General features: G+C 38.1%; 1 protein-coding gene across 1 annotated transcript in view; it reads left to right on the top strand.

Annotated features, from left to right (window-relative positions):
- Positions 1 to 27,030, top strand: part of LRBA (LPS responsive beige-like anchor protein) — a 426,037-nt gene that overhangs the window by 75,543 nt on the left and 323,464 nt on the right. Inside the window, exons 22-33 of the mRNA XM_059826740.1 lie at positions 7,672 to 8,700; positions 9,734 to 9,909; positions 11,185 to 11,338; positions 11,750 to 11,930; positions 13,230 to 13,357; positions 13,729 to 13,836; positions 16,401 to 16,572; positions 17,228 to 17,666; positions 18,608 to 18,689; positions 18,795 to 18,984; positions 23,904 to 24,091; positions 26,677 to 26,732. Coding sequence (XP_059682723.1) covers positions 7,672 to 8,700; positions 9,734 to 9,909; positions 11,185 to 11,338; positions 11,750 to 11,930; positions 13,230 to 13,357; positions 13,729 to 13,836; positions 16,401 to 16,572; positions 17,228 to 17,666; positions 18,608 to 18,689; positions 18,795 to 18,984; positions 23,904 to 24,091; positions 26,677 to 26,732 — 2,903 coding nt within the window. The remainder of the gene's footprint in view (positions 1 to 7,671; positions 8,701 to 9,733; positions 9,910 to 11,184; positions 11,339 to 11,749; positions 11,931 to 13,229; positions 13,358 to 13,728; positions 13,837 to 16,400; positions 16,573 to 17,227; positions 17,667 to 18,607; positions 18,690 to 18,794; positions 18,985 to 23,903; positions 24,092 to 26,676; positions 26,733 to 27,030) is intronic.

Here is a 27,030-nt window from a genome sequence, read left to right as displayed (position 1 = left end):
TGCAAGCCTCAAGAACTGTTAGTGGCTTCCTTTGCTCTTGCTGCAGCGTTTGAGGCAAACCTCCTCCACACTTGCTGCTATCTGTGTTCAGGTTGCGGCAGTGTTGTGTCTGTGGGGACTGAACAGGGTCTCTGGGCCGTGAGTGGAAACGATGGCTGTGGAGTCTCTGCTACAGGGCTGCCAACAGCACATGGAGACATTGCAAAAGGATGGCCAAAGAGAGAAGTCCACCAGACCTATAGCTGGGTAGTGTGACAATGCAGACTGGTAAACACGGAATTTAGGTGCAACGTATTTTTGTTAGTAACTAAATATCAAATGTGCGCAAGGCAGAATTTGACAGCATACTGAACTGTAGGAATGGTGACAGGAATTGAGATAGAGAGTAAATATATATGTTGAGAAGATAATGTGCTCATGTCTTGCAATTTAAGCAGACTAAAAGCAATAGTTGCATTAGTGAAAACGAGCAAATACATGTTTGGTATGCTGTTCCAATTTGTTATTGTATGGTGATGTAACAGTAAGCTATACCTTGACTTGATTTGAAATAAAATGCTGCCGACCTACATAAAATTATCTCTCAGATAAGCAAAGACTTTTACTAATTATATTAACTAGTACTTGCTTTCTTATTCTAGAAATTATTTGCATGCATTTTTTTTCTCAAGCTGAGGAGGAAAAAGGCAAAAGCATTGCTACTTAGATGAAAATGCAGGATGCAGGAACGTGAAAATGTCTTGCTACAGTGGTTTTAACTTTTTTTCCCTACACCTCCCCAGCCCCCCAACTTGTGTGTCAGTGAATGCTTTTTTTGGTGGAAGCTTAGACTCCTTCTAGAATCTTCTTATATGTGGTGTCCTGCATAATGTATGTTAATTTGCTTTTCTTAGCTTTCTTCTGTGAACCACTCAGAAATAACCCAGAGATTCCTCAGGTCAGTGGGTTACAGACTGTAAGTCAGTGTATGGTGCACACGGTACCTTTGTATCTTTCACTTCACTGAATTGAAAATTAGATTTGATATCTTCAGATATTGGTGCCTCCTGTCTTAAACAGACCTGGTTTTGTTTGGAAATTAGTTTCCACTTTTGAACAGTTCGTGTTGCTAGAGAAGAAGTGGAAAAACAGGTCACTAAAGTCCCTCTTAAGATTTAAAAAGTTGTAACGCTTTCTGGAATTATGAAGAGTTTATTGATGGTGTCAGCAGCACAGGAGCTAGTTTGCACTGAGCAGACTCTGTAAGGAAACAGCAGTACTATATAATTGTCTGACCTGTCTGGCAGACATTCCCTTCCTCCCTCTACTCTACAAAATTGCCCACCTGATAATGAAAAAAAGGACAAAATCGTAACGTATAGTTAAAATATTTTCCCTATGTTCTTTAATGCAAATGTCAATCATCTTAACCTTTTTCATTGCGGTATGCTAATTTTTCTCCTTGGCAATTAGTAAATGTTGGATGTCAAATTAAGTTAAAATTAATGGCAGAGGCAAATGTTGCAGTTATTAGCTCACAAGTGTCTTTAACTAGTAGTGCGTAGAGATGCATTCCAAGCATTGCAAACAGCTATGGATTAACCATCAAATCATGGTGAAGATTAATGATTGGCCTTTTAGCTCACTAATTTAGAACAATTTCTAGTAATTAATTTTGTATTATCAGCTTTACAGTTCCAAATGCCTTAAGGAAAATAAAAAATGACTTGACTTAAGTACATTTAAGGTTCTTCAAGCTAACAGTTGTCTTGTAAACATTGTTGCATGCTTGCAGATCCTAATGTTTAATTTTGAATACCTTCATATACTATCTCTGTCTACTTGTATTAAATAATCGTAACTTCTGCTTCATTTTGCATTTTCATTGATACTGCTTTTGTTAACGTTAGGTGTTTTCTTTGTAAGGTGTATTGTTTGGCTTTGTGAACTTGTGGGCTTCATAAATGCCATGTCATGCAACAGAGCTGTGGGGGAAGAATTGTCCAGTGCCTCTGTCGTAGTACTACTATTTCTTGGTTTCCTGTCAAACCAAATTACAAATTGATATAGTGAGCAGAACTGTTTATACAGGCTTGTTGAAAAGTTGCATTTTACACAGCAGTATTTTTGAATTTGTTTTCTTTATTATGTAAATAAGAAAACCCCAAACTCGAAATGCATGTTTGAAAAATACTGTTTTAGGTAGTCTGCGTAATTTTGTGCATTGCTATATTGATTTGAATATTATTTAAAGGACAGCATTTAATACATGAAGTGACGCGAATTCTTTCTGACATTTATGGTGGAAGCAGAAATTAGTATCCTTTAAGTGGATTTTGGGGTTTTTTGTGAATGATGTCCTCCTGTAATTCTGTACTGTCTGATTTTCTTTACCAGTGTGTCTCTCCTTGCAGTTTCTTGCATTGTTCTTTAATCAACGTAGATTCTCATCAGATTGTGCTTGGATTTGTTTGCCCATAAGTTTACATTGCCCGTCTTTAGAGATAAGTTGTCTGTATTGACCTTCTTGCCACTCTTTTTTTGTAGTAGCAATTAACAATCCTGAAGAGCGCAGTTTGGTTTCCAGAGTGTTGCTCTGTAATGGCTTCCAAACCATTGCCTATTCCCGGTTTCAGATGAGACTGATTGTGAAATTATATTGCATCCCTGTACCATACATTGTGTTTTTAACTGTTGACTATAGCTGGGCAAAGATTGACTTGTTGCAAAGTTGGTTGCATCTCTAACCTATACAGTCAGTAGAACTCGTAACTTTAAACAGTCTCAGTTGGAAAACCAGAACTGATCAGTTTGTAGTTCATGATTCACATGTTAACATTCAAGATTAATACAAATACCTGTGGTGCCTATCTGACTTGAAGGTAGCACATGCAGGTTATTAGGAAAAACAAAGTATGCAACAGGAAACTCTCCTGAAAGACAAAAGAGAGAAAGTAGCATAGGAAGATTTTGAAGAATGAATGAATAAGAGGAGTGTATATTGCTAATAAATACTGGGGGGGCTTTGCTGAAACAGTGGCTCGGTTTTAGATCAAATTTGATTTTGTGATTGTTTGGATTATAAAAAATAGGGAGTCTTAGATCTAGATGAACTTTTCTTCCAGCGCTGGAATTTTAAGTGTCTTTAAAATTAAATGAGAAGTTACGATGTGCAGGAAAGAGCTTGGAGGCAGGGGGACCCCACTGGTGGCAAGGAAATAAGAACTTTAACTATTAACTGAAATCTTGGCTATAGCATGTTTATTAATGAGGCAGTGAAGTTGCTAATGAGGGGCCAGAAAATTTGGAACTTTCAGTAACGTAATAAGAAGTTTGACACGCACATAACAATCTTCTTAGGATCGTGAAGGTGTGGTGGGATGGCTGCCGTGACTGCAGTGATGTAGTGAAGGCATACCAGCTCTTGAGGTGTCTGGGAAGATGAGGAGTGCGAGTTGCCCTTTATGTGAGAGAGCAGTCGGAGTGCATGGAGCTCTGCCGGGGCTGAATAAGGAGCCAACTGAGAGTTTCTGGATTAGGATTAAAGAGAGGACAGGTAAAGGTGACATTATAGTGGGTGTCTGCTACAGGCCGCCTGACCAGGAAGAACAAGCAGATGAGGTCCTCTACAGAGAGATAGGAGCAGCCTCATGTTTGCAGGCACTGGCCCTCATGGGCCTTATATATGCTGGAGGGGCAACGCAGCAGGACACAAGCAATCCAGGAGGTTTCTTGAGTTCATTGGCAGCTTCTTCCTCCTCCAAGCAATAGAGGAGCCGACGAGGAAAGGTGTTTTGCTGGACCCTTGTACTCACCACCACCCAGGGGCTTGTTGGGAATGTGAAGGTCAAAGGCAGCCTTGGCTGCAGTGACCGTGAGATGGTGGAGTTCAGGATCCGGAGGTGGGGCAGGAGAGTAAAAGCAAGCTCACAACCCTCCACTTACGGAGCGCGGATTTTGACTTGTTTTCAAGCAACGTTGATTTAATGCTGTTGATTGGTAAGAGACAATCTGAAGCTGCAACAGGCTTTTGTAAAGGGGATTGGCTTGGCAGCACGCTAGAAAAAAGTCAACGTTACAGAAAAAGAGTACATAACGGGTTATACAAACTTGAGATATCACTAACGGACCATTTCTCCCAAAGTGGTTGCCAGCACTGCAGAATGTGTTCGTGGAGTGGAAAGTGAGAAGCCACGAAGTAGGTTGCTTTTACTCCTGCATATGAATTTAATGAGACTTACAGTGGAATGGTGCATGAAAATATGGATGTTCACACTATTAAAGATTTCTCTGAAGAGCTGGAAAGGTTGCAGAAGGGGGTCACAGGAAGGATTCTAGTCCTTCAGAATGAAGGCTCATTCTTTTTAGATGGTCCTGTTACTTCTTCATCTTTTGGGCTTTTAAAAACATTGTTATAGTATGTTAAAGAAAAAAACCCTTGAAAACATGGTATTTCTTCCTCACTGAGGTATTGTTAATAACTCAGAAGTGCAGACATAAGTAGTGACTAGAAATTGCAGCTAGACTTTCAAAACGAAGGAGGATACTTTTTTTTTTTTAGATGGTAGAGTAGATTTGAAACAAGTGATCTGGGTGAGGTTTCTAAAACCGAGGCTGGACAACTTTCTGGATGCTGTCATCCAATGCATGGTACTGGGCTCAATGTGTGGGAAAGTGGGTTAAAATCAAGGACTAGGCTAGATGATCTGATGTTGCTTTCTGGCCTTAACCTCAGTGATTCCTTGAAGTGCTAGGGGAAAGCAGCTGTAACAGAACTGATGGTATACTTTTAGAATGCATTTAAAGTTATATTCCCTGATGCTTGCAATTTACTCTAACCAGGTTGGTAATTTATCAAAGCACTTACATAGATAGGGCTGCCAGAACTTAGAACTTTATATTGCTGTTAAAGCTTGTTGTGTTTTTGTAAGGACCAGTGTAAGCATCAAGTGTTGCTTGATGAACCTCTTGCAACGCTGTGAATGTGCTCTTTTTGCGAGGTGGATTTATTAACTGCCAGCCCTGCAAAACATCTCTATGATTCGTTCCATTAAGATTGAATTGTTGCTGTTACTGAACACATTCTTTGAGTCATGTACTACTCTCCATTGCGCTCAAGTTTCAGCAGTGAAGAAAATCACGTTTTGTAACAGGTCCCTCCAGCCACTCTCTTGTGATCGTCTTAGTGTCATGGTGCCCGTTCCCATTTGTACTGGGGAGAGATGACAGCAGCAGTAATAGAATTTGACATACATGTCTCCCTCATTTGCCCCTTTCCACAAAAAAAAAAAAAACAAAACCAGAAAAAACCATGCCATTCTCATCTTCATCTTTATCTTGCTTTGCCTTGGTTCAAGGGAACTAGTGAAGTCAGATTTTGAGGCTAGACCTGAGACCTGTTTAACAGTTTTGGCAGCAGTGCATAACCAGAGTAGAATCCAGGTGTCATACTTGGATGTAGCTTAAGAGTGTTAGAAAAGTAAGCATGCAGTGTAGCTAAAGCCTGCAAATACTTTTGAAGAGTCATTTTTCCCATGTATTTTTCAAAATGAATGTTGCAATAACAAGTCTGATACTGAAGACAGAAATGAGTGAAGGTAGCTGTGTTATCACAGATTTGTTACAGCTGTACTTGCGTTGTATAGGTAACGCATATACATGGTGTGGGTCAGTGGGCTTTGTGGGAAGTACATAGGATAAGTTTTGCTGAAATAAACCAACAGTATTTTTATAACAAATAAAATGTCTCTTTAGTACTTGTTGGAATAAAACCTTTTAGTAGCTTTGGAAATGGAGGAAGCATTAGGGAGAGAGAGAACAGGGAAAGCTAGCTGGAGATAAGCTCGAGTTGTCAAGATTTCTTCTTCGGAAAAGTAATGATTTGACCAAAAGTAGCAGCTTTGCCTGATCACGTGTTTGCAAACAAATTAAAAGTGCATGGGAGAGCTTATTTGCATGATCTATTTTGGGTTGCTTCTGACATCCTGACGGTGGTACGGTTCAGGAAAGAAGTATTTCTAAAATAATAATGCCCCCCACACGCTCTATTTAGCAATACCCTATAATCAAATATTTTCTAGATCCGTTGTGACAGATGGATGAACTTTCAGTCATTTGTAATTGTTCGCACTTTTTTGTTTGTACATAACTGTTTTAAAACTAGTACAGGAAGACTTTTTTGAACAGGAGGAGGAAGATCTCCCAGTTCTATTGCTTAGAGACTCAAGTTTCAATTAAATCAACTTAAACAAATAACATGCTTCAGGTCATGTGTTAGAATAGTACACTGCTCCTGCAGTACTTGAATTTATATTTGATTGATGGAGAAAACAGGATGTTGAAAAGCAAATGTTGACAACACAACCTGCCAAGAATATTCCTTTTTACCTTTGTTCTTTCTTTGCCTCTCTCTGATTTGTTAACTATATTTGACTTACGTGTATTGTCTTAAGAGAAAATATTCCTACTGGCTAATCGTCACTTTGAATACCATGTACATGGAATTTTTAGATGAGATCCAAATGAATGAGTTTAGTATGTAAGAGAATACGAAAATGTGCATTCATACATTTAGTAAAATGTACTGCTCTGCTTTGTCTATGGAGAACGTTTATGATAAAGAAAATGGTTTAAAAAAACCATAAACCCCTCAGTTGCAGCTTATACGTTGGGAAAATTTGAGAACTAAGCTTACAGATAAATAAACACTTCTGTTATAGAAGATAAATCTAAATCCTAAATAGAAAGGTATGGATAAACTAAATTGAATGACAGTGTAATAAAACCTTCAGTTAGTTTAGTGAGATTTTCTTTCAACACACAGCTATTTATTTGGGCAAATTAGTTTTATCAGTATGTATATAAAGAATTTTTCTATCTGGAATTTTTTTATATACCTAAAAACAGTAATTTTTTTTCCAGCTAATCCATAGGAAGGTCTTCTCACTTTAATCAGACTGGGTGAATAGCATCCTCTGGAGAATTTTAGGTATCCTTTGGAGGTCCCAGGTTTTTGGCTTCGTTAGTGCTTCTCTCTGCTCTGACTGTGGGATTGTATATTTATGTAAACTTCTCAAAAGTTTATTTATCTCTGTGGATTGTTGAGCTTACTCAAGGTGTTAAAATGATGTGAAAGCTCAGCTATAGTAAGTGCCCCTGCTATTTGTCACAGTGTCCCCCCTTACCAAAAAAAGGAGATTGTCAGCTATCTCAAATTTAGTAGTTCTCTGGATGTTATGTTGTTGCATTTTTATCTGCATCCTATACAAGTACATGAATGCAAGTGGCGCATATAACTCTAATTACAGATGACTGTTGTTAGCCTAGGAAATAACGCAAGTGTTAACTATAAATATTTAACTTTAAACTTTTTTACTTCTTTCACTAGAAGTAGTCTTTAAAACTCTCAGTACTTCTAGTAAACATTTAATTTCCTGTCCTTAGGATCAGTTTAGGATTTTTTGACTCTGGTCTTTTTTTTTCTTTTCTTTTGGCCAGGAATAACAGGTACACTTAAGAAAAACTTGCTCTCAGTTGAAGTGATCTCCAACGTGAATTTATTTTTTTCATAAGGACAGTATGCAATATAAATTTGTAGTATAACTTTGTGATTTGAGCAATGGTTTTGTTTTTTTCAGAGAAAACAGTCATTAATATATACTTTTTAATGTACTGTCAACTCTGTTCTTTTAGGTAACTTTTGAAATGCACAAGGAGAGTCTTTCTCAAATATACAGGGAGTACCAAGGGAAAGGAGGTGAAGGGAGTGGAATACGTTCTTCAACTCCAATTAGAACAATCTCTGGAGTTAGCAAAGAAGCTGAAACCAAGGGAAAGCAACAGTGTTTGGAGTTCAAAGAAGATGGTGCTGCTCCTTCTTGCATTATTGATGATGATATGGAGTGCAGTAGTGAAAAAAAAGAGACAAGTAGCTCATCAGAGGGTGACCAACAAACTCATTCAGTGTCTAATCATAGGGAGGAGTTAGAGGGGGAAGAAAAGGAGGCTACACAGGATTTAAAAGCACTGTCTTGTGCAGACTTTTCTCCAGAACCAGAAGCAGTAAAGCCCAGTGTTTCAGAAATTAGTACTGGAATAGCTGAAGCAATTGAAGATTCTCTGAGCAAAGCTGATGACCCTGTGGAAGAAACAGTAGCTGTCACTGCTGCTGCTTTAGCAATGCAAACTACTTTGGAAGGAAAAACTCCTGAAAGTCCAGAAAGGCTGGAAAAATCAACAGTAGAGGTGGAAGATGAAGATGACTTTGTTGATTTGAAAGAGGAAAGTAGTATGCCTTTACCTTCAGAAGAGTTTGCAGAAACGAACAAGGAACGTAGCTCTAATGAAAGTCAAGTGACAAAGCAGGAAAAAGCAATGGAGAAGCAACCTGAATCTCTGCTTTTAAAAGCCAAAGATACTGAGGGTGTGGATGGGACTAAACAAGAACTGACTTTACCGGAAACAGTGAGTTCTGCAGTTCAAGAAGTAGCGACTCAACCGGATGCAGAAGGGAAAAATAAGCTGGAGGAAGAAAAGATTCTTTTTAGTGAAACCACAACAGCCGAAGAAAATGCAAATGCACATGTGCCAGAGCCTGCTGGAGTCTCTGACAAAAGAATCGCCAAGCTTGATGTTTCTAGTGTTGCATCAGATACAGAAAAACTGGAACTGAAAGCTAACACGTGTCTAGAAGCACCTCTGCCCCCCAGATCCATACCTGAGGTAAATTCTACCTGTCCTTCATCTGTCTAGCTTAAAAATAAAAGGAAGTTCTTATTTTATGAGATTTTTGAAAAAGTGCGCCCATACACATTTTGGGCATTTTAATGTGTGTGGATTTTGTGAGTTATCTAAAGGATACTTTCAACCCTCGATTAAAATAGTCGTAATTCTTACTAGTTTGTGTGCTGAGAATTCTCTAAGATTTTACTCTTTGTACATCTGCTTATGGATGCTGATGGAGACTGAGTATTTGGCTAGATGGACACTTCGTCTGTGTTGGTACTTCTTAAGTTTGAAGAATTGAAGGAAACATTTATATATTCTGAGAGGATTTAATCTAGAATTTCTTCTGCACCTTTACTCAACCTCCTTTTTACTCTTTTCAATCTGGTCTCTTATAATTTCAACTCTTACAATTTTTGAGAAACAAACATGGCTTGTGCAGAAGAAAATAGCACTAAGTTTCTTTCGTATCCTGATGGAACTTGTGAAAATACTTTTTACACTAGTTACTCTGCAGCAGGTACACAAAATATATATACGCATCACCCTACCTTTTTTGTGCAAGTGTAATCTAAAACTGGGCTTCTGTTGCATGCTGCAGAGCTCTACCCCTCTAGTCTTTAGTTTCTAACTCAGCTTTTCATGGTGAAATAGTCACGTGTCTGAGTACTTCCCTTCTGCAGAGATACCTGCTAATGGATGCTCTTCATTCTGCACCATTCTTCCTTAAAGGAGGAAACCCACTGTCTACAGCACCATATACCCGCCCTGGGGTAAGGTTGGGTTGCTGCTTGTGTTTGCCTAGACTGAGAGGTGTGGTAGCGCAGCTCTAGACTAGTTTGTAGGTTTGGTATATCCAGTAAATAGCATTTGTGTAATAGTTCTAGCTTTATTTGTAACCATGTACACAGTCTAAACTTGTTGGATATTTAAAATCTCAAGTCTATTAAATGCATTTCAGTGTATACCATGAAAACAAATAACCAGACTGTGGTTTGTTTTTTTTCTTTTGTCTGAAAACTGTATTCAGACCTCAAGGCAGCAAGATTCTTCAGGACAAGAGCTAGCTGCTACATCAGATGGGCAGAGGAGAGACTCTAGGTCAACCGTCTTCCGTATTCCTGAGTTTAAGTGGTCGCTGATGCATCAGCGCTTGCTCACAGACTTACTCTTTTCTATAGAAACAGATATACAGATGTGGAGAAGGTAAATTTCTGTGCTTTATATGGAATGATGTAGGCTGGCATGTCAGTTGTAATCAACTTGAGATTTTGTTGAAACTGCATCAGAGTCACTCTTTGACTTTGAATTTTGCACATCTGGCATTTTACTCATTCAGTAGCTTTATTTATTTTGTGATCTATACCGAAATATTCTCAGATTTTTTTTTTAAGACTCTTTACAGACATAAATGCGTATTGGTTGAGGGCCTGCACATACATTTTGACTGAAATCCTGGCTACGTTTAAGTTAATGGGAGTCTTGCTGTTGGTTTTTATTGGACCATGATTTTCATGTTCCTAATGTATGTAAGGGCCTGCATCTTTTATTAGTATCTAAATATGGACTAAAAAAATAAATCTATCCTTAACAGTATTTCTTACTTCTGCATTTACACACACTATGTCGCTGCTTTGATAGGGTTCTGTAAACGCAGAGATGATCTATGCATTTAAAAATTAACTTGTAACAGGGATCTTCAGTGTAATCATCAAGGTGAATTTAGTGAAAAAAGGAAACTTTGAAAACAGTGGCAATTCTGCGTTTTAATGTTAAGATTTAATAAATAAGAGTGGTGTCTGCTATTATCTTGTAGTAATGAATGTCAAATTTAAATTGAGCCATATAGCTGTACTGACCCGATAAAAAGGAATGTGAGGATGAAGAAATAGAGTATTTAAGTGATTAAACAATTTAAACTGAGGTGAATTTCTGTCTGACTAAAATTTTTAGCATGTCATTAAATTAACCTCTCAAGACATCATCAGCTATTGCTAAAATATATTTTTAGTTTAGGTTCTGTTTTGAAAATCTATTTCCATGTTTAACAGGATTTAAGTTTTTGCGTTTTGTTGATTTTTAATTTCTCTCAGAAGCCCTTAGGATTTGCTTTATTTTTCCAAAGATTTAAGTTAAAATCTAGTTCACACTTCCAGGAAACTTTATTGTATTGCCTGATACAGTGACTTTTGTTATAGCAAGTAATCAAAAACCAGCTTGTAATGTATCTTTATCCAAATGATGATTAACACACATCTTGATGTTTTTAGCAAGCTATGATCTGGAGAGGTTTAAGAACAGAAAGGAAAGGTAGTTTTAGATTTAGATTAAGGTACATCAGTTGACCCTTATGGTCGTGTGATATTTGCTGCCCCACTGCTAACTGTCTGGTTTTAGTTTTATGAAAGCATAAAGAGGCTAAAATACCTCAAAAATGAAGCTGTATTCTGAATGGTTTTTTGGGTTTTTTTTCTTGGACAGCCATTCTACAAAAACTGTGATGGACTTTGTGAATAGCAGTGACAATGTCATATTTGTGCACAACACAATTCACCTCATCTCTCAAGTGATGGACAACATGATCATGGCATGTGGTGGTATATTGCCATTGCTTTCTGCTGCCACATCCGCTACTGTAAGAAATTTCATTTTTATTTGAAAGTTTTTATCTCTTGTGGGAGGATGCCTTTCTTTATGCGGTGTATTAACTATTATATCTGTCCTTTCGGGAAACAGGAATGCGTGGGGGATATTTCCACAAGCATCTCTTTCCTCCCTTTGCTACCTCCATGCTTTCCCTAAGATAAATTGGGTGCCTGCCCTCTTTGCCTGAAGACATAAAAAGAAGTTGCCTAGCTTCATTGTCCCACAGTGGTCTGGAATGGGATTAAATACCAATGCTAATGATTGTTACTAGAATATGACTAATTACTACTTTTGAATGTGACTGAAAATGGACTTCCAGCATACATTTTTCTTCATTTAAGTTGTAGGAATATTACCTATGTAAAGAAGTGAACGTTGCTTTCAATTTTTCTCTGTGTAGCATGAATTGGAGAATATTGAGCCAACTCAAGGACTTTCAGTAGAAGCTTCTTTAACATTTCTCCAGAGATTAATCAACCTTGTGGATGTGCTAATTTTTGCAAGCTCTCTTGGTTTCACTGAAATTGAGTCTGAGAAAAATATGTCATCTGGAGGAATTCTGCGACAATGTCTTCGTCTGGGTAAGCAACTAAAACCACTTAATGAGCATAGGAGCTTGCTATTACTAAATAGTTAGCAATTGTTAGCTTTATTTTTTTCTTCTGTCCTTTTTTTTTTATTAAACCAAGATGAAATTTAGTGGAGGAAGCATTGGGATCTTTTACTGTTTTACCGTTACTATATTCTGCAATGCATATATATGGGGTTCTTTTCCTCTTTAAAAAGTTTAAATAAAATAAATGATTAAGTGTGGTAGCCTGACTGTTGTGGATGCATGTTTTCATTTTATCCATGAAGATATTTCTTTTGCCAAAGTTCCCCAAATAATCGAGGCTGAGAATATAGCAGCTTTAAGAAAAAGAAATCTTATACTATGTACGAAACCACGAACCTTTATGATATGTAGAAAAGAGGTTTAAATCTTGAGGACAGTAGATGAAGGTATGGTGAAAACTAGACATGTACATTTTTAAAGAGTAGGGTTCAAATTGGGCAGTAGTTGTATCCAGTATTATAGTATGTTTGCATCGATCTGGATTGGAAGAAAGTGGTCATTACCTAAAAAAGTAATGACTGTTCTGGAAATGAGAACGTACAAGACCATAACTGGGTTCAGTTAGTTAATACAGGAGGAGAGTATTCATGCTAGTTGCATGCTGTAAGACTTTTTGTAATGAAAAGTTTAATTTGCATGAGTGCCAGAGCAGCTCAGAGCCTCATCAGTAACTAGCCTTCCTCTCCCTTTCTAGGCAATTAAAACTTTGTGCAGGTAGAGCAAGATTTATGGGATGCAAACAGGTATAGAGGTGGGGTAGTTCTTTTTTCCTTTGCAAATAATATTAGAAGATGAAACAGGTACAAATGTGAAGCTAAAAAAAAATAATGTGTAACTTCAGAACATTTAGTTCAAGAGTAACAGAGCATTGTGAAGCAAACGCTGTCATTTGTTTCACTAGTGTATCACTTGTCTCTCCTCCTTGCTAATTCTGTGGAATTTAGCTGTCTTCACCCTCCCTGCCCCATGGTTGTATGCATGGTAAAATTTCAGTGAGGGATGCTAACTTACTCACTTTGAAGTATCCATTAGATATAGTATACATGTTCTAATAGTTTAGTATTAATTATTAGTTATATATTATTAAAGAATTTTGAGCATTGTTTTTCAATTATTTAAAATTCATGGAAGCAAAATATCATTTTACCGATGTGCTTAAACTTTTTAGTTTAAGTGATGAACAGAAATGTGTTACACATCTCTGTGAGGGATATAAACAATACTATTTCCTGGAGTAATTCTTAACATTTCTTTTCCCTTCAAGTATGTGCGGTAGCAGTAAGAAATTGCTTGGAGTGTCAGCAGCACGCACAGATGAAGCCTATCGGAGACATTGGGAAGAACCAAAAAACAGTGCAGGGCTTTATAGGAACAGGAAAGTCTGCAGCAAAGGCAAGTATAAGGCCACAATCAGGAACACAAAAGTCAATAATTACTACTCTGTACAGAGGGATAAGATTTTAAATTTATACCTGCACCACTGATACTTTAATAGAACTAAAGGGCATGAACACTGGAAATCCTGAAGTAGTTTTTCCAAGATGTAGGTTTAACACTTACATATTTAACCTTCCATGGTGAAATAAATCTGTCACAAGAACTTGCCAGATTTTTTTTTCTTTCCTTTAAAGATGAAATGCCTATCTGATCTTTGTGCTCTAGTTATGACAATATGACGTACAGTGGGTGATTGTACACACTTAATGATTCTTGGTAGAATGCTTTTAAAAACGGAATCTGAAACAATTGCCTTTTTTTAATAGAGTCCAGTGGACATTGTGACTGGTGGCATTTCTCCAATACGAGATCATGACAGGCTTCTGCAGGATATGGATATTAATCGACTTCGAGCAGTGGTGTTCAGAGATATAGTAAGTTACAAATGATGTTGTTCTCTTTGTAGCTGGATATCGGCATATATCTATTTGCTGAACACTTGCTATGTGTTACGTAGTTTGTCTAAATTGAGTTTACAAAAACTGAATACTGCTCGCAGTGATTAGGAACACATAATACTCTGCAGCTGTGGTAGTGTTTGGGATTGGAAAGAGGGGGAGGTTAAAATCGCTGTCTGCTGATCAGGCTTTTTGGTGTGGTCCTAAGAGCTGCTTCTCTGGAATTCTGCCTATTATATATTAAATATGTTGTGTTTAGTACAAATATATACTTTCACATGCTGTACATAGACAAACTGTTTATGTATACTATGTATCATAAAGATGTTTATGTATACTTTTTGAAAAATGAGTGTCTTCCTAGCTAATTAGAAATTAGAGGTCATCTCTAATTCCTTTACTTCCCCTCAGAGGAACCAGTTTGTGTGCATGTGCTGTAAATATGCATGTTTTTTAGTCTTGAATTGACTAAAAATATCTTTGCCCTATGTCAGCAACTTTATAGCTGATATTGAGGAAATTGAGATTGATTGCTTAAAAAACCCAAAACCCTCTGTAAGCAAATCCAGCAGCTATAATGGCTATGAGTCATTGGTGGCCACAAGCTTGGACACTAGAACTTATTTTACAATAATTGGACTGTTTAGCAAGTATAATGATTTACACAGTGACTTTAGTTCTATCCAGAATAGTGAAGGATCTTTGGTTTTTATCTTCACAGCAATTATTGATTGAAACAAGCTTCTTTCAACCCCTACTTCAGTATCAGTGTGCAAAAGAGTAACAGGAAGTGAATCTTCCATACTGGTGGCAATTAAAATAATCCTAATGATGCAATCTTCAAAATCAAGCACATTTTGTGTACTCATCTTTTCTTTTAAAAAATACAATATACATGCATAACCTCTGCTTTTTTTTGCATGTCTAATCCACCAGGTTTTCTATTTCACAAATAAATGTAAAATGATGCAGTAACTCTGCTTTTTGGCTACTGCGTGGAGCTGTGGAGTAAAAGTAGATTTTTAAAAGATCCGTTTTGGAATATTTTTTATCTGGGCTGCATATACTTCTGTCTAAATATTTTACGTTTGATTTGCATGCAGTTTCTTACATTGTGTTCAGCACATCGAATTGTGATTGGCGTGATTTAAACCTGTATAGGAGGAACTCAGATGGTTTCCACTTAACCACCAGTAGTAGTGCTTCCAGTAGTATATGAACTTTATTTCAAGGAGTTCTACAAACATAGCAGAAAAAATAAGGAAGGGGTAGTGCTAATTCACTGGATCACAACTTTATTAAGTACAGTTGGAAACTGTCTTGCAAAAATTAATCTACCAAGAAAATTCTTTATAATCCTTACCATTGTAGGGGACTTGCATCAATCTTGCACTGTGCTTGCCCGATGCTGACCTGTTATTAGCTTACTGTTTCTGTCTTGTTCCGTGAAAGTTAAGGATTTGGGTCGAGCCGAGGGGAATATAGGTTGTTTCTTTGGCGTAACAGATAGGATTTAGCTATGTTATCTAGTTCTTGATAGAGACCTTCTCATAAACTTCTCCCAGTATAGGTTATTAAAGAACTCTTCACGGAATTTGGGGCTTCAATAGGCACTACAATCATGATAAAATGAGCTTTATAGTTTAACTTACTTTCTTGAACTGCTCAGAGGGAAAAATTGAATGCTACCTGAGCCCTTACGTAAATGAGGGGGAAAAAAAAACCCCAAACACCCTTTCTTTTACTGATTGGTCGGTAAGGATCCAAATATTGAGTTCTCTTCTGATCCCAAAGTGTACAAAGCTTTTTTTCCTTCAACAGCCAAAGGGGACAGGCTTAGGCTAAATCATAATGTCTAGTCAGATCTGGGACGGCTCTTTCCTCTGGTTCACTAGTACTCTGAGTACTCTGGGGAGGTACCTGGCATAGTTTCCGTTAAGATTTGTTTTTAAGATTTTCTTAAAATCTCTTCATAAAGTTACAGCTGTAATGCAAATGCGTATTTGCCAATCCTTGTTTTAGATTGTACACAGTACGGGACATCCATCTGGACAATCTGATGATGAAATAAAACCTTAACACTGGTTCTGGAATTTGTTCCACTTCCTTCATTAATATCTAATAGTCTATAAATGCTTTTACAGTTTTGTTGAGTACGCTTGCCTGGTTGTACTTCACAGCAAATACTGTTAATATCTTGGCACATTTGAGGAAACGTAGTAGAGGAAACACCTGTAAATAAATAAAGGCGACCTAGTCCCTGCACTAATTTGAAGCATGTAGTCAAAACATACAACCTTAGTCAAAGCTGTCATATTTATAAATGAAAAATGGAAGGATTAGTGCCACTTGAATACAATTGCTGTATTCCCTAGCTTTATAGGTGAGACAAACTGTGACTAGAGAATATTGTTCTTCCATTGTTGACACATCAGCTTACTCTCGGTCTGTTTATGGTAGCGCTGGGCATACTTTACAGAAAAATAAACATGCTGCTGAAATTGTAATGGAAAAATCTGTGTGTGTGTCCATTTTTACAGGAGGATAGTAAACAGGCTCAGTTTTTGGCTTTGGCTGTTGTATATTTTATTTCTGTGCTCATGGTTTCGAAGTACAGAGATATACTGGAACCCCAGAATGAAAGACGACCACCAAACCATAGCCAGTCCTTCAAGGAATCGGAGAATGAAAATAATGGAACTCCTGCTACAGGTGAACTGTTAATTATTTGGCCAAGTGAAATAATGTGGCTTATGCATCTTAAAATTCTGTAGAAGTCTGTTTGAGATTGCATAGAAATATGCGCATTGTAACCACTTAAATAAACAACATTATAGTATTCAGTTTGCCTCAGTATTTGTGTGTATCTTTTTCTGATCTGAGACGAACCTAATCTATATGTTGATTTTGCTGGGTAGAGGTGGTTAATGTTGCCTGAAGTAGCTAAGTATTTGCAAATGCTTGTTGCAGAAACATTACTATTTTGCGTAAGGTTAAGTATGCGTAAGCATAGACTGGCAGCTTTTTGTTACCACTATAAGACTTCTTTCTCGTTTTCTTCTTTAGGGCAATCAATTAATTTTCATTCTTTGACTGTTGAGTCAATATCTTCTTATTTCCTTGTCTCACTTGTTGGATGTTATAACTTTTCAGGCTTCTCAGAAATCAGGAGGAGATTTTTCTGTTCTAAGTTTCCTATTAAATACTTACAGATAATATTAAATCTCTAAGTAGGCAAGAGGAAATGCTTATAGCTGTCCTATTTCACTTGTCACCTACTGGTGTTACTTCTTTAGGAGCAATGTGGTGAATGCAATTCTGTTAATAATGAACTTAAAAAGTGTTTTCTGGTTTTTGGTATGAACAGATGTGGAAAACCCATCTGCCGCTCTTGGTGCTTCAGCCTCCACTGAAGATTCAGAAAGTACAGCATCTGTACGAAGAAGGGATTCTGGTCTTGGGGAGGAGCCAGCTTCAGGGCAAACAAACAGTTCCAGTGGTGTTGCTGAAGCAGGACCTCTGAATGTCAGCGCAGGTCCAGATGCAATCAGTGAAGTACTATGCACGCTCTCATTAGAAGTAAATAAGTCTCAGGAGGGCAGAAGTGAGACAGGGACTGAGGGTAGTAAGCCTGCAACTTCTGTGCCAGCTGCGAAAAATGTCAATGTAAAGGACATCCTGAGAAGCTTGGTAAGCACACCAGCTGATGGGACTGCAGTGGACACTGCTCTTCTGCCACCAGCCTTCCTTGGAGTTCTTGGCGATGGAGCTGCTGAGCAGCCGGTACAGTTCCATTCGTTTGACAGGTAATCTAACTTCTAAAATATTTGGGCTATTTCATGTTGCTTAAGATATCTGTAAGGAACATGAAAATTCACATTTGAGTTCACCAGATCTCATGTACGGTGTTGTCTAGTACTTAATATAATCAAAATGCTCTGATTAACTAGTAGAAGCTTTGACTACAAAGTCCACCGACATCACGTAGGTTCATCATGAAGGTATGCTCTGCAGTTCATGGGATGCTATGTTATGCTACAAAAGACTGTGGAAATGAAAAATGACTGATGATTGGGTTATACTTGAAGGTCTTGAAGCCAGCAGCTCTTTATAAGAGTTAACTCTCCTGTCTCCATACATATTACAGCTCAGAAGCAATCGGTAAGAGGGCCAATAAATTCCCTAGAAATGACTGCAAGAGTAAAAGAAAAGATTAAGGGTGTAAGCTGTTCTTTCGTCTTTCCTGTTCTCCTATTCCCAACTGCAGCACTTGCAGAGAAGTGCTGCTGTACTGTGCATATTTAGTCAGTTTTAGAGGACTCAGGAAATAAAATAGATATTAAATAACATAAAGTAACACTGTGTAGATTGGCTTACGTGTTGATCACAAAGCTGTATCTAGTTTCTGTTACCGTGGGCCTGCAAAAGAGTACTGGTTTAATAATAGTTATGAATGGATGGAAAACAATGAAGTAATCATCTAGGTGTCCTTCTGCCTACAGAATACTCCCATAGTCATTTACGAAAAAGCGTCTGTGTTCTGCCTTCTGGTGCTAAAGGCCTACTTGAAATCTTTCAGGCTTCATTCGGTAGATCTATCTCTAAGCTGTTAGATTTGCTTTGTTGTTATAATGGCTTTTAAAATTTTGTTTCATTTTGATAAATATCTGCCTTTTTTAATACTCAAATTCTGCCCTGAATTTAAAATGGGGCATTCCTGTTTTGTTTCTCTTTTTTTTCCTTTTAGATTGAAGTCCCTCTTCCCTGATAATAACTTTGGTGTCCCCTACATCGCAGTCTCATTAGCTCCTTATCTTTTCCCAAGTATAGTAGACCACATTGTCTGACTTTTACCTCTCCAGGATTCCCCAAAACATCAAAGAAAACAAAGAACGAAAGTAAGAATCCCGTAACACTTGCATTCCTGCCTCTAGAAAAGCCTTAGTCATATCGAGAAGTCCTGGGGTCGGTCTGGTGCAAGGGGATCCCTTGTTACCATACCAGTAGCTGATCCTCTGCTTATTCCTGCACTTCCTCTGGCTCTGATGTCTTTGCAGTCTGTGGCTGCCTGGCTCAAACTAGCAAACTTCGATGACCCGGGAACGGCGTGCAGCTCTGCCAGGGGTATGGAACAACTGTCACAACATGTCTTCTCAACTCACATTGCCATATCACTGGTGGGGGAAGAGAATGGTGGCGGCTGTCTGGCTAGATTAGACACAGATGGTGTATGCTAGCATTTGGCCCCCTTGCTCTTGTCTCAAAGTAAATACTGTGTTCTGCTTGTGATGCTGAACAGGAGGACTTGTTTTGGGAGCAGTTAGGAGGATGGAGGCAGAGGGGGGAAAACTGGGAGAAGAGGGACACTGAATTAGACCTTGTCACACCTCTCTCCCTGCCGCTCCCCAAGTGCTTTTAGCACTTCCCCATTGAGGCCTCTCATTGCTCTTCCCAGCAAGTGGGCGGTCGAAGTGAAATAGCATAATGTTGTAGTCTGTGACTGATGTTTTTCCTCAGGAAATTCTTATTGTTTATTGCTGAGTGGTAGAGGTTTGAACCACAAAATAACATTTGTCTGGAGATCTGGTACAGAAGTGCATGTTGCATTTAGTAACGATTTTTTAGCTATCGCTGAAACTGAAGGTTTGCGCCGCCTATGCAAATCTGGTTTGAATTGGTGTAAAGCAGGTTAATTAGAGAGAAATTAATTAGGCACTTGCAGTCCTGATATCTGACATGGGTAGATTACACCTACAAAACCTTCTTATCAGAGGAAACTGTGCGTATAATTTGATAACATGCACGTTAATGAAATACTGGGCGTTGGCAGCAGCCCTTCAGTCACTTGCAGCTCTGTGGGGTTTTTTTTTCTGTGTAGTTACAAAGTCACTCAAATAACGGAAAACACCACCTTAAATTGCAGTGCATTTCGTAAAGCAAGTCACTGAAAAGTTGAACTGCTTGCTGTTTCGCCCTTTTACTTTTCCAGTGCCGTGCTGTCCCAGATGGACTCCTCTCTCCTTTTCCCACCTCCGAAGTGCCGGCTATTTGTAACCACAACTCTCAGCATTCCCTCACTTAACCTGGAGACATAATTGCTGTCTCAGATGCTGAAAGGAAGCTAGTCTGGTGGAGGAATATATGCAGAGGAGTGAAAGGGGTGCAGGGACTGAAGCAGTAGACAGCACCGTGCTTGTGAACGGCAGAGCAGAGGGGTTTGTAGGGTTTTCTGCAGCTCTCTGGGCTGCTCCACAGTGATAACTTGCGGGTATTGGTTTCCTATGACTTTTTGTGTTTAGCGGGTGGGGCTAAATATGTGAGGAAAAGGTCGTGAACTAGTATAAAATATTTTGTCCTTCAGCAGTTGCACGTGACCTGGGTACGTCAGCGGCTCTGTGTTTCTAGGTGGCTTAATTTTTCATTTCCTTCCTTTTACGGGTACGTCAGGTAGACAAAAGCGGATTTCATGATGTAGAAGTCTTACCTCTAGTCAATTATCATCTGGTAGTGACATGCACAATCTTGCATCTATGGTGAATACCTTGATCTATGATAAGGCATGTTGGTAACTAGCTAATAAATCAGGTAATCAAAAAGACAAAATAACTGTGTATATAAAACATTTAGATTTAAAACTATATAGACAGGAAGGTTTCATGACCACTTGAAGGTGACTGTATCTTTATATAGTGCGACTCTGCTTAAAATACAAGTTCATGCTCTGAAATGACACCTAGTGACAACAGCGGGAAGGAATTGTACCAGGGAAAGAAAAAACTTTTTACAAGAAACTGCAACAGACTTGGAAATAGTAGCTCTTATCCCTGGGGTAGGCAAAAATACGAAGGTACATTGGGAAAGTTTGGAAAAAAGGCTTCGGGATGCTCTCATTTTCTGTGTCTGGTTTACATTTAATTTATTGTTTGATGGCAAACCCAAGTTCTGTGAGTTACCTTTTTTTTTTTCTTTTTAAAGACACTTTGTTAAAAGTTGTTCCCATGTAGCAGTTTACCAGTGGGGTATCTCTGGGAATTTCAAAGCACCTCTCTGATCCTGCATTTATCTCAGGAATGCTGTGTCAGAAATCAAAACTCTCCTCATATCTTAAGGATTATCAACTTCCCAGCCATAGCTGGAGAGTATACAGTAACAGCTATGTGAGTGAAACCTTACTGAAAGGCTGCCAGGTTGCAAGCCTTTGCAAACAACTAGGTGTGTATGTTCATTCCCATGCCAAAAATCTTCCCCTTATCTTATGTGAAGATACAATCTTGTGATTAGTGGGTGCCAGGGGTTTATCATGATAAAGTTCAAGACTTGCATTGCCTTTTTCCCAAGATCCATAGGGACATGAATTCATGTTCCAATTTCAGTGTGTCTTAAAACAGCAGTTTTCTTATTTAGTAGTAATCTCATAGAAAAAGAGGGGGGGCTAATGCAAGCAAATTTAAATAAAAGAGAAATAAAAATAACCAAAGCTTAGGATAAAAAAAAAGAGATGACATTTCTCTTCAGTTAGTCTAATAAAACCCATAAGCTATCACTTGCCATTCTTACTGTGCCATTTAAAATAAAACCTTGGTCTCTCCTGGCTTCTACTGCTCTTTGTGGAAACGTTCAATAATCATGTCATTATAGGAAGCTGATGCTGAGGGTTCAGAGGAATATAGGCTTTTAAATCATGGTCTCGTAGCATAGAGCTTGAATCTGCAGCTATGCTGTAACATGCAGAACAGATATGTTAATAAGCTTCTTTATCTTTTTGGAACATCGTCTATAAGCTGCGTAGTTTGGCTCAGCCTATGTTTACACATTTGTCAGTCAGCGACGTGCATGTGCCTTTCTTTGTGTAATGGTTGGTTGTGGTATTTCAGTTCAATTTAATCCTTAAGTCCTTTTTTTACGTGGAATGAATACATTTTAGACTTCAGTGATTTGGGCCTCAAATGTAAAAAGAATAAACTCGTCCTGGACAAGATTAGGTCTACCAGGTACAGGTAGAGACAAGGTATGAGAATGGGGGATCTGTAAATCAAGGCGCATATGCTGGGGCGAGAAGCTCAGCTCTTTTGGCACACCAACAGTTTGCATTCTGCAGGGGCTGGAGAGGCAAGCCATTTGAAGTCTTCTCCCTGCCAAGCTGATTTTAAAGTTCTCTTGCAAAATTGATTGTATTCTTTCTATCATCTCTTCTCTTCCCCTCCTCCTGTCTCCCCCCACCTCGCCGATCTCTCATGGTTTTGAGAGTCCCTTATTCTTCCTTTCTCCTTGGGAATTTCAAGGGGGACATAAGAGAATGGGTATTATCTACAGACAGCAGAGCCCATAGAATGACACTGACATGGCAGGCTGCTTTCCTGGCTCACAAAGTAGAGGTAAAAATAAACCTCTGATCCTCTTTATTGGTCTTTTGCTCATTGCATAGGAGCCCGGCAGTGAGCATCGTTCTGCTGGCCTGGAACAAGACTAACTTCTTTTGGTTTTGAATTGAAACCATTATCCCATAGGGAGACAAACAAACTGTCACCTGTGTTGCTGTTCAATGCTAAAAAATGGAATGCTAAGAATTAAATCTGTATAAATTCTTGTATGTCAAGAGGAATCAGAGCTCATGTAAGTATTTTTAAATTAATTATAGTGAGGTAATCAGTTTGGCCTGGCCTGTGTTGTATTAGGAATATTTGACTCGCACCCAAGGAAAATTTGTAACTTGAAATATATTTAAAATTAATTGCAGGCTTGCCAACTTCAAAAAAAATAAATATTTAGGAAAGAGCACTCAAAATTCAGGAGATATTTATAGATAATTTGTATCTTCGTACTCAAACAGAAGAATCAGTGATCTGAAACCAAGAAAGCTTTGAATAAGTAAATCCTTATAGAATTTGGCAGAATAGATCATTATTGTGTAAGCCTTTGTCTGTGATGGAAGTCAGTGTTCAGCTCAGTGGTCTGTGCTCATTCAGCAGTGAATAATTGTCTGCAACACGAAGGCTTCTTACACTTCAGCATAATTGGGACTAATAACACACTGACCTTCTGGCTAAGATGTATTTATGGTGGCTAGTTCTCACTATGCCCGACCTACGTTTATCAGTTCACGTGCTGTAAATTCCTACTTTAAACCTTAAATACTTGATTTTAAATTAAAAAAGGCAAACACCTAATATAGTCAGGTAAATGAGGCAACTAAACTATCATTTTTACCGTAGTGCTTGAGGTCTGCTTGAAACACAATTTTTGTAGTTTATTTTATTTCTCCTGTATCTGAATGCTATGATAGTGGATGTTATAGTATACAAATGTAACCCAAAAGTATAGCATTAATTGAAATGGTGCGATAATGTGAATGTTAAGGAGTAAAACGTTTTGACGGTTTTCTTCCATGTGACACATCTCTGCCCATGTGTGAGGTTGCTTAATGTACGTTGTTTTTCTGATGACATTAATGCATGATTACAGATGTTTTTAAAAATATGTTCTTTTTGTAGATCTAAGGAAATGTACTTTAAGGCCACTTATTGATGAATATTCACTTTTGTAGCAATATTTAACTTTTTAAGAAATGCTTATCAGTTTAGCTACAAAAAAGGACTGTCTTATCTGGGTACTCTTTAAAAGCAAGTGCCCTATTACTTGAGAGAAGTTGAAAGCACATTAATTTTTAAGACATTTCTCTGACAAATTTACCTGATTTAATAATGTGCTAAACACTCTGTGTTTTCCACATGGTTTATTTACTACGATATTTAATCTTGATTTTCCACTGACTCATACATTCTTTCTGCCAGTTGCATTCATTTTACGTATATTAGCGTTTAAATAATCTTTTGAAAGAAGAACTAATCTTTTGTGAAAGAACACCACAAAGGAACGCTGCTTGATGGCAAATATTTCTGTTTGAACACAGTTGCATTTCCACCTAAATATTCAGAGAGAATATCATATTACTACACAAAGAAGGAAAAACATAGGAATTGCAGACTGTAAATAACGAAACATGACCGATGTTTATGCTTCAAATATCTTAATTTCCTTTGCAGTATGTGGTAAATATGAATCTGGATGCGATTGCCGAGCCGTACTTCCATACCTTGAAGAAGGCCTGGAAAGGGAAGCTCCTAAAACAAATCCTGCAGCTGTAACAGTGGTCAGCTGCACCGCTGAAAGGAAAGGCAGACGCAGTAGTAAACATTACGTTACAACTAACGCAGCAATGCGTAGCGATGAAGTAATTATGTTAAGATACTTCGATGTTTTCGTTTCTTGTTCTTGGACTATTTTAAGGATTTTTTTGAATCAGAAGGTCATGGCAACTGACCAGAAGACAGAAAGTACATTCAGGGTTTGGGGTTTCTTTACCTCACGTTTTTGGACAATATCCAGCGCTTCTTTTGGCTGTGTGCTTCAGATTGACGCAGCTGTCAGGAGAAAAAGGACCTTCTTTCCTCACCAGAAATACTGTTTATTTTATTTTGGCTGGAAAAATCAGAATCATTTCAGTTGACTGTTGAAGATCACTATCTAAAATAAATTCTGTTCAGAACTAGTCTGAGGCTAGAAAACAGCTTTATGGCGAGTTGTTCAAAGCCTCTGTTTTCTTCCAAGGTTCAGATTTTTTTAATGTAAAGCAGCAATTTCTCCAGCCCCTGAACTGTTGCCTTTTATCTTGCTGAAGAGTTATGGAGCACAGCAGAAGTCTTTGGCTGTGGTGCATCATGAACACTCTGAATCCTTAAGCAAGCTCGTAGCAGAGGGGGCCAAGATCTAACATGACCATTAAATATAGGAATTATTGTAGAATTTGTGAAGTGGGTTTTACTTTTTTTTTTTAATTTTTAGATTTTTTTTTTTAGCTAAAACTTTTTTTTTCAGTGGGATATGATAAACAACCTAAGTTTGTCAGAAAACTTTGTAAGAGTCAGTGTCTCTTGCTCAAAGCATGTGGTGACTGTCTGGAATACACATGTGCACACCCGTGTGTACTGTTTATAAGGCAGCACACGTTCTTCTGCATTTGGAAGTCTGAAACCTGTACTTACTCATTTTTATTCCTTGAATTAAAGCAAAAGGAATGATGTTGGGTAATTAAAAAAAAAAAGTTTGCCAACAGCTCTGCTTGGCAACTGTGTGTTAGTGCCATATTCCTGGTGCTAGTGATCAGAGTATCTTCCTTAAAGAGAATGCCATTGCTAGATACTGAAAATTACAATAGGAGCATTAGAATATAATTCCTTTTTTATGTACTTCATGGAAAATAAGTTACTGAAGATGGGAGTAGCAGCTGTACTTGTATTCCCAAACTTCTACAGATTTGAAGGTGAGAAGGTATACAAAAGATCTTAAAAGGCAAAAGGGACTATTGTGGTCATTTACTGCTGTCTGTCACAGCCCAGGGGAAAAAAAAGAACCCTCTAATTCCTTTGCTTGAACGCACTTCTCCTTGGGTAGCTATAGAGAGTCTGGCAACTTGCTGAAACTACTCCCTCAGTGCAACTACACTTAAGCACGCTGAAGGTCAGTAGAAGTTTACAGGAAGGAATGATAATATATAGTGTTGTGTCAGAAACAGCACGGAAAATGGAAGAATCTTGTAGCTGGGATTTCTTTTGTCTCCTCTCATTGTCAGCTGCAGATGAGCAGTGTTAAGGTAGCAGCTCCATCTGCACACAGGCTTTCTTGCTCCCACGCAGTTCCAGAACTGTTACTTGCCCTGTGAGGAGCTTCTTGTAGTGGTGCTAAAAATGACTTCTCTTCTAAAATTCCTTCTTGATCCTTCCAGCATGTTATTTCTGTATTTTCATCTGAAAGGGGGCGGTTCTAATATATAAAATTAGTCGAAGTTCAGCCATTTATGTATAACTTTTTTAAGGTGTGGGTCTGGCTTGCCCTTTATGACTTAAAATACCATCTGTTTCGTAGTTCCTGGGGCTCTTAGTAGAGTCAGAGAGTAGGATCAGTAGTGTTCATAGGCATTCAGAGGACACAGCCGTTCTGATTCAATGTTTTGAGAGAATTCTGATCGACTTTTAGGCCTTGGAAATGGAAAGCTTAGAAGATTTGTTTTGACTCTCAAGGTAATTTGGTGTTTTCCAATTTAAAATTAATTACATGAATGGTATGTTTTGAACAGACACTACCCATATGTGCACGATTGCCATCTACATGTGCACCAAAATTCGTCACTAAACATTCTCTCGTATCACCTTGCATCCAATATAATTGTGTGTGTATTACTTAGCAGCAAATGGATAATTGTTTCTGAAACTTAGTGGGTGTGCAAAGAAATATTTCCAGCTCGTGCACTGAGATCTCGTAGAGTCCGCGTGAATAGACATGTATTTGTAATACGTCTGTACGATTTGGGTTTAATATTATTGATCAGTATTTCTTGAATTGGATAGCTATCCAGTAAAAGAACTTAAAATATGTAAAGGAACACATCTGGGCTTCAGTGCAGCATCATGGATGTTGCAGGAATGTCCTAAAGTTTACTATCTGTGGGTGCATCTTCTACTCAGTCAACTTGTATTAATTTCCCAGCCCCTTCCAGGTATTTGAATGTGTGTTATAGAATAGTACTAACAGTTTCCAGACAGTGTATGTCACAGGATCTTGAGCGAGAGATCCCCTTCTTATACCTGGGTGATGCAATATTAATTAGTAATGTGGCTATAATTTAGAAGCCAGTTGAAATATATGGTGCGGGGGTTTTTTGTGCTTGGGGGAAACTGGCATGAGCATATGAGCAAAATTCATGGTTTAGGCTCAATCTCTTGCCTTGGGGCTCAGGTGTTGTTCCTTCTATTTTTTTAGTGTATAGTTAACATTAGCAGTCACCCTTATAATGATATGACATGTACTGCCTCCAAGTATGGTGCCTGCCTACTCCTGCCATTAAGGAGGGTTGATTTAATCAGTAACGTGGTCTAGCTTCTGTGACATCCTTTGGGCTGAAGAAGGGAGTCAAATACAGTCCTTTTTTCCCATTCTAGCAAGAACTATTCTAGAAATATTTGAGAGAACTTCTTTGGTTGTTGTTATCACACCTGAATTTGGGTCAAGTTTCTAAGTTACTTTATTTAGGAAATGAATATTTTAAAGCTATTAAGGGAATACTTTCAGTGTGTAGTTATAGTACTGTCAACAAAAGATGTGATTAAATAAATT

This window comes from Gavia stellata, chromosome 19, assembly GCF_030936135.1.
Source record: "Gavia stellata isolate bGavSte3 chromosome 19, bGavSte3.hap2, whole genome shotgun sequence".
NCBI lineage: Eukaryota > Metazoa > Chordata > Aves > Gaviiformes > Gaviidae > Gavia > Gavia stellata.
The sequence above is the reverse complement of the archived record's forward strand: the minus strand, read 5'-3'. Positions and strand labels throughout refer to the sequence as shown.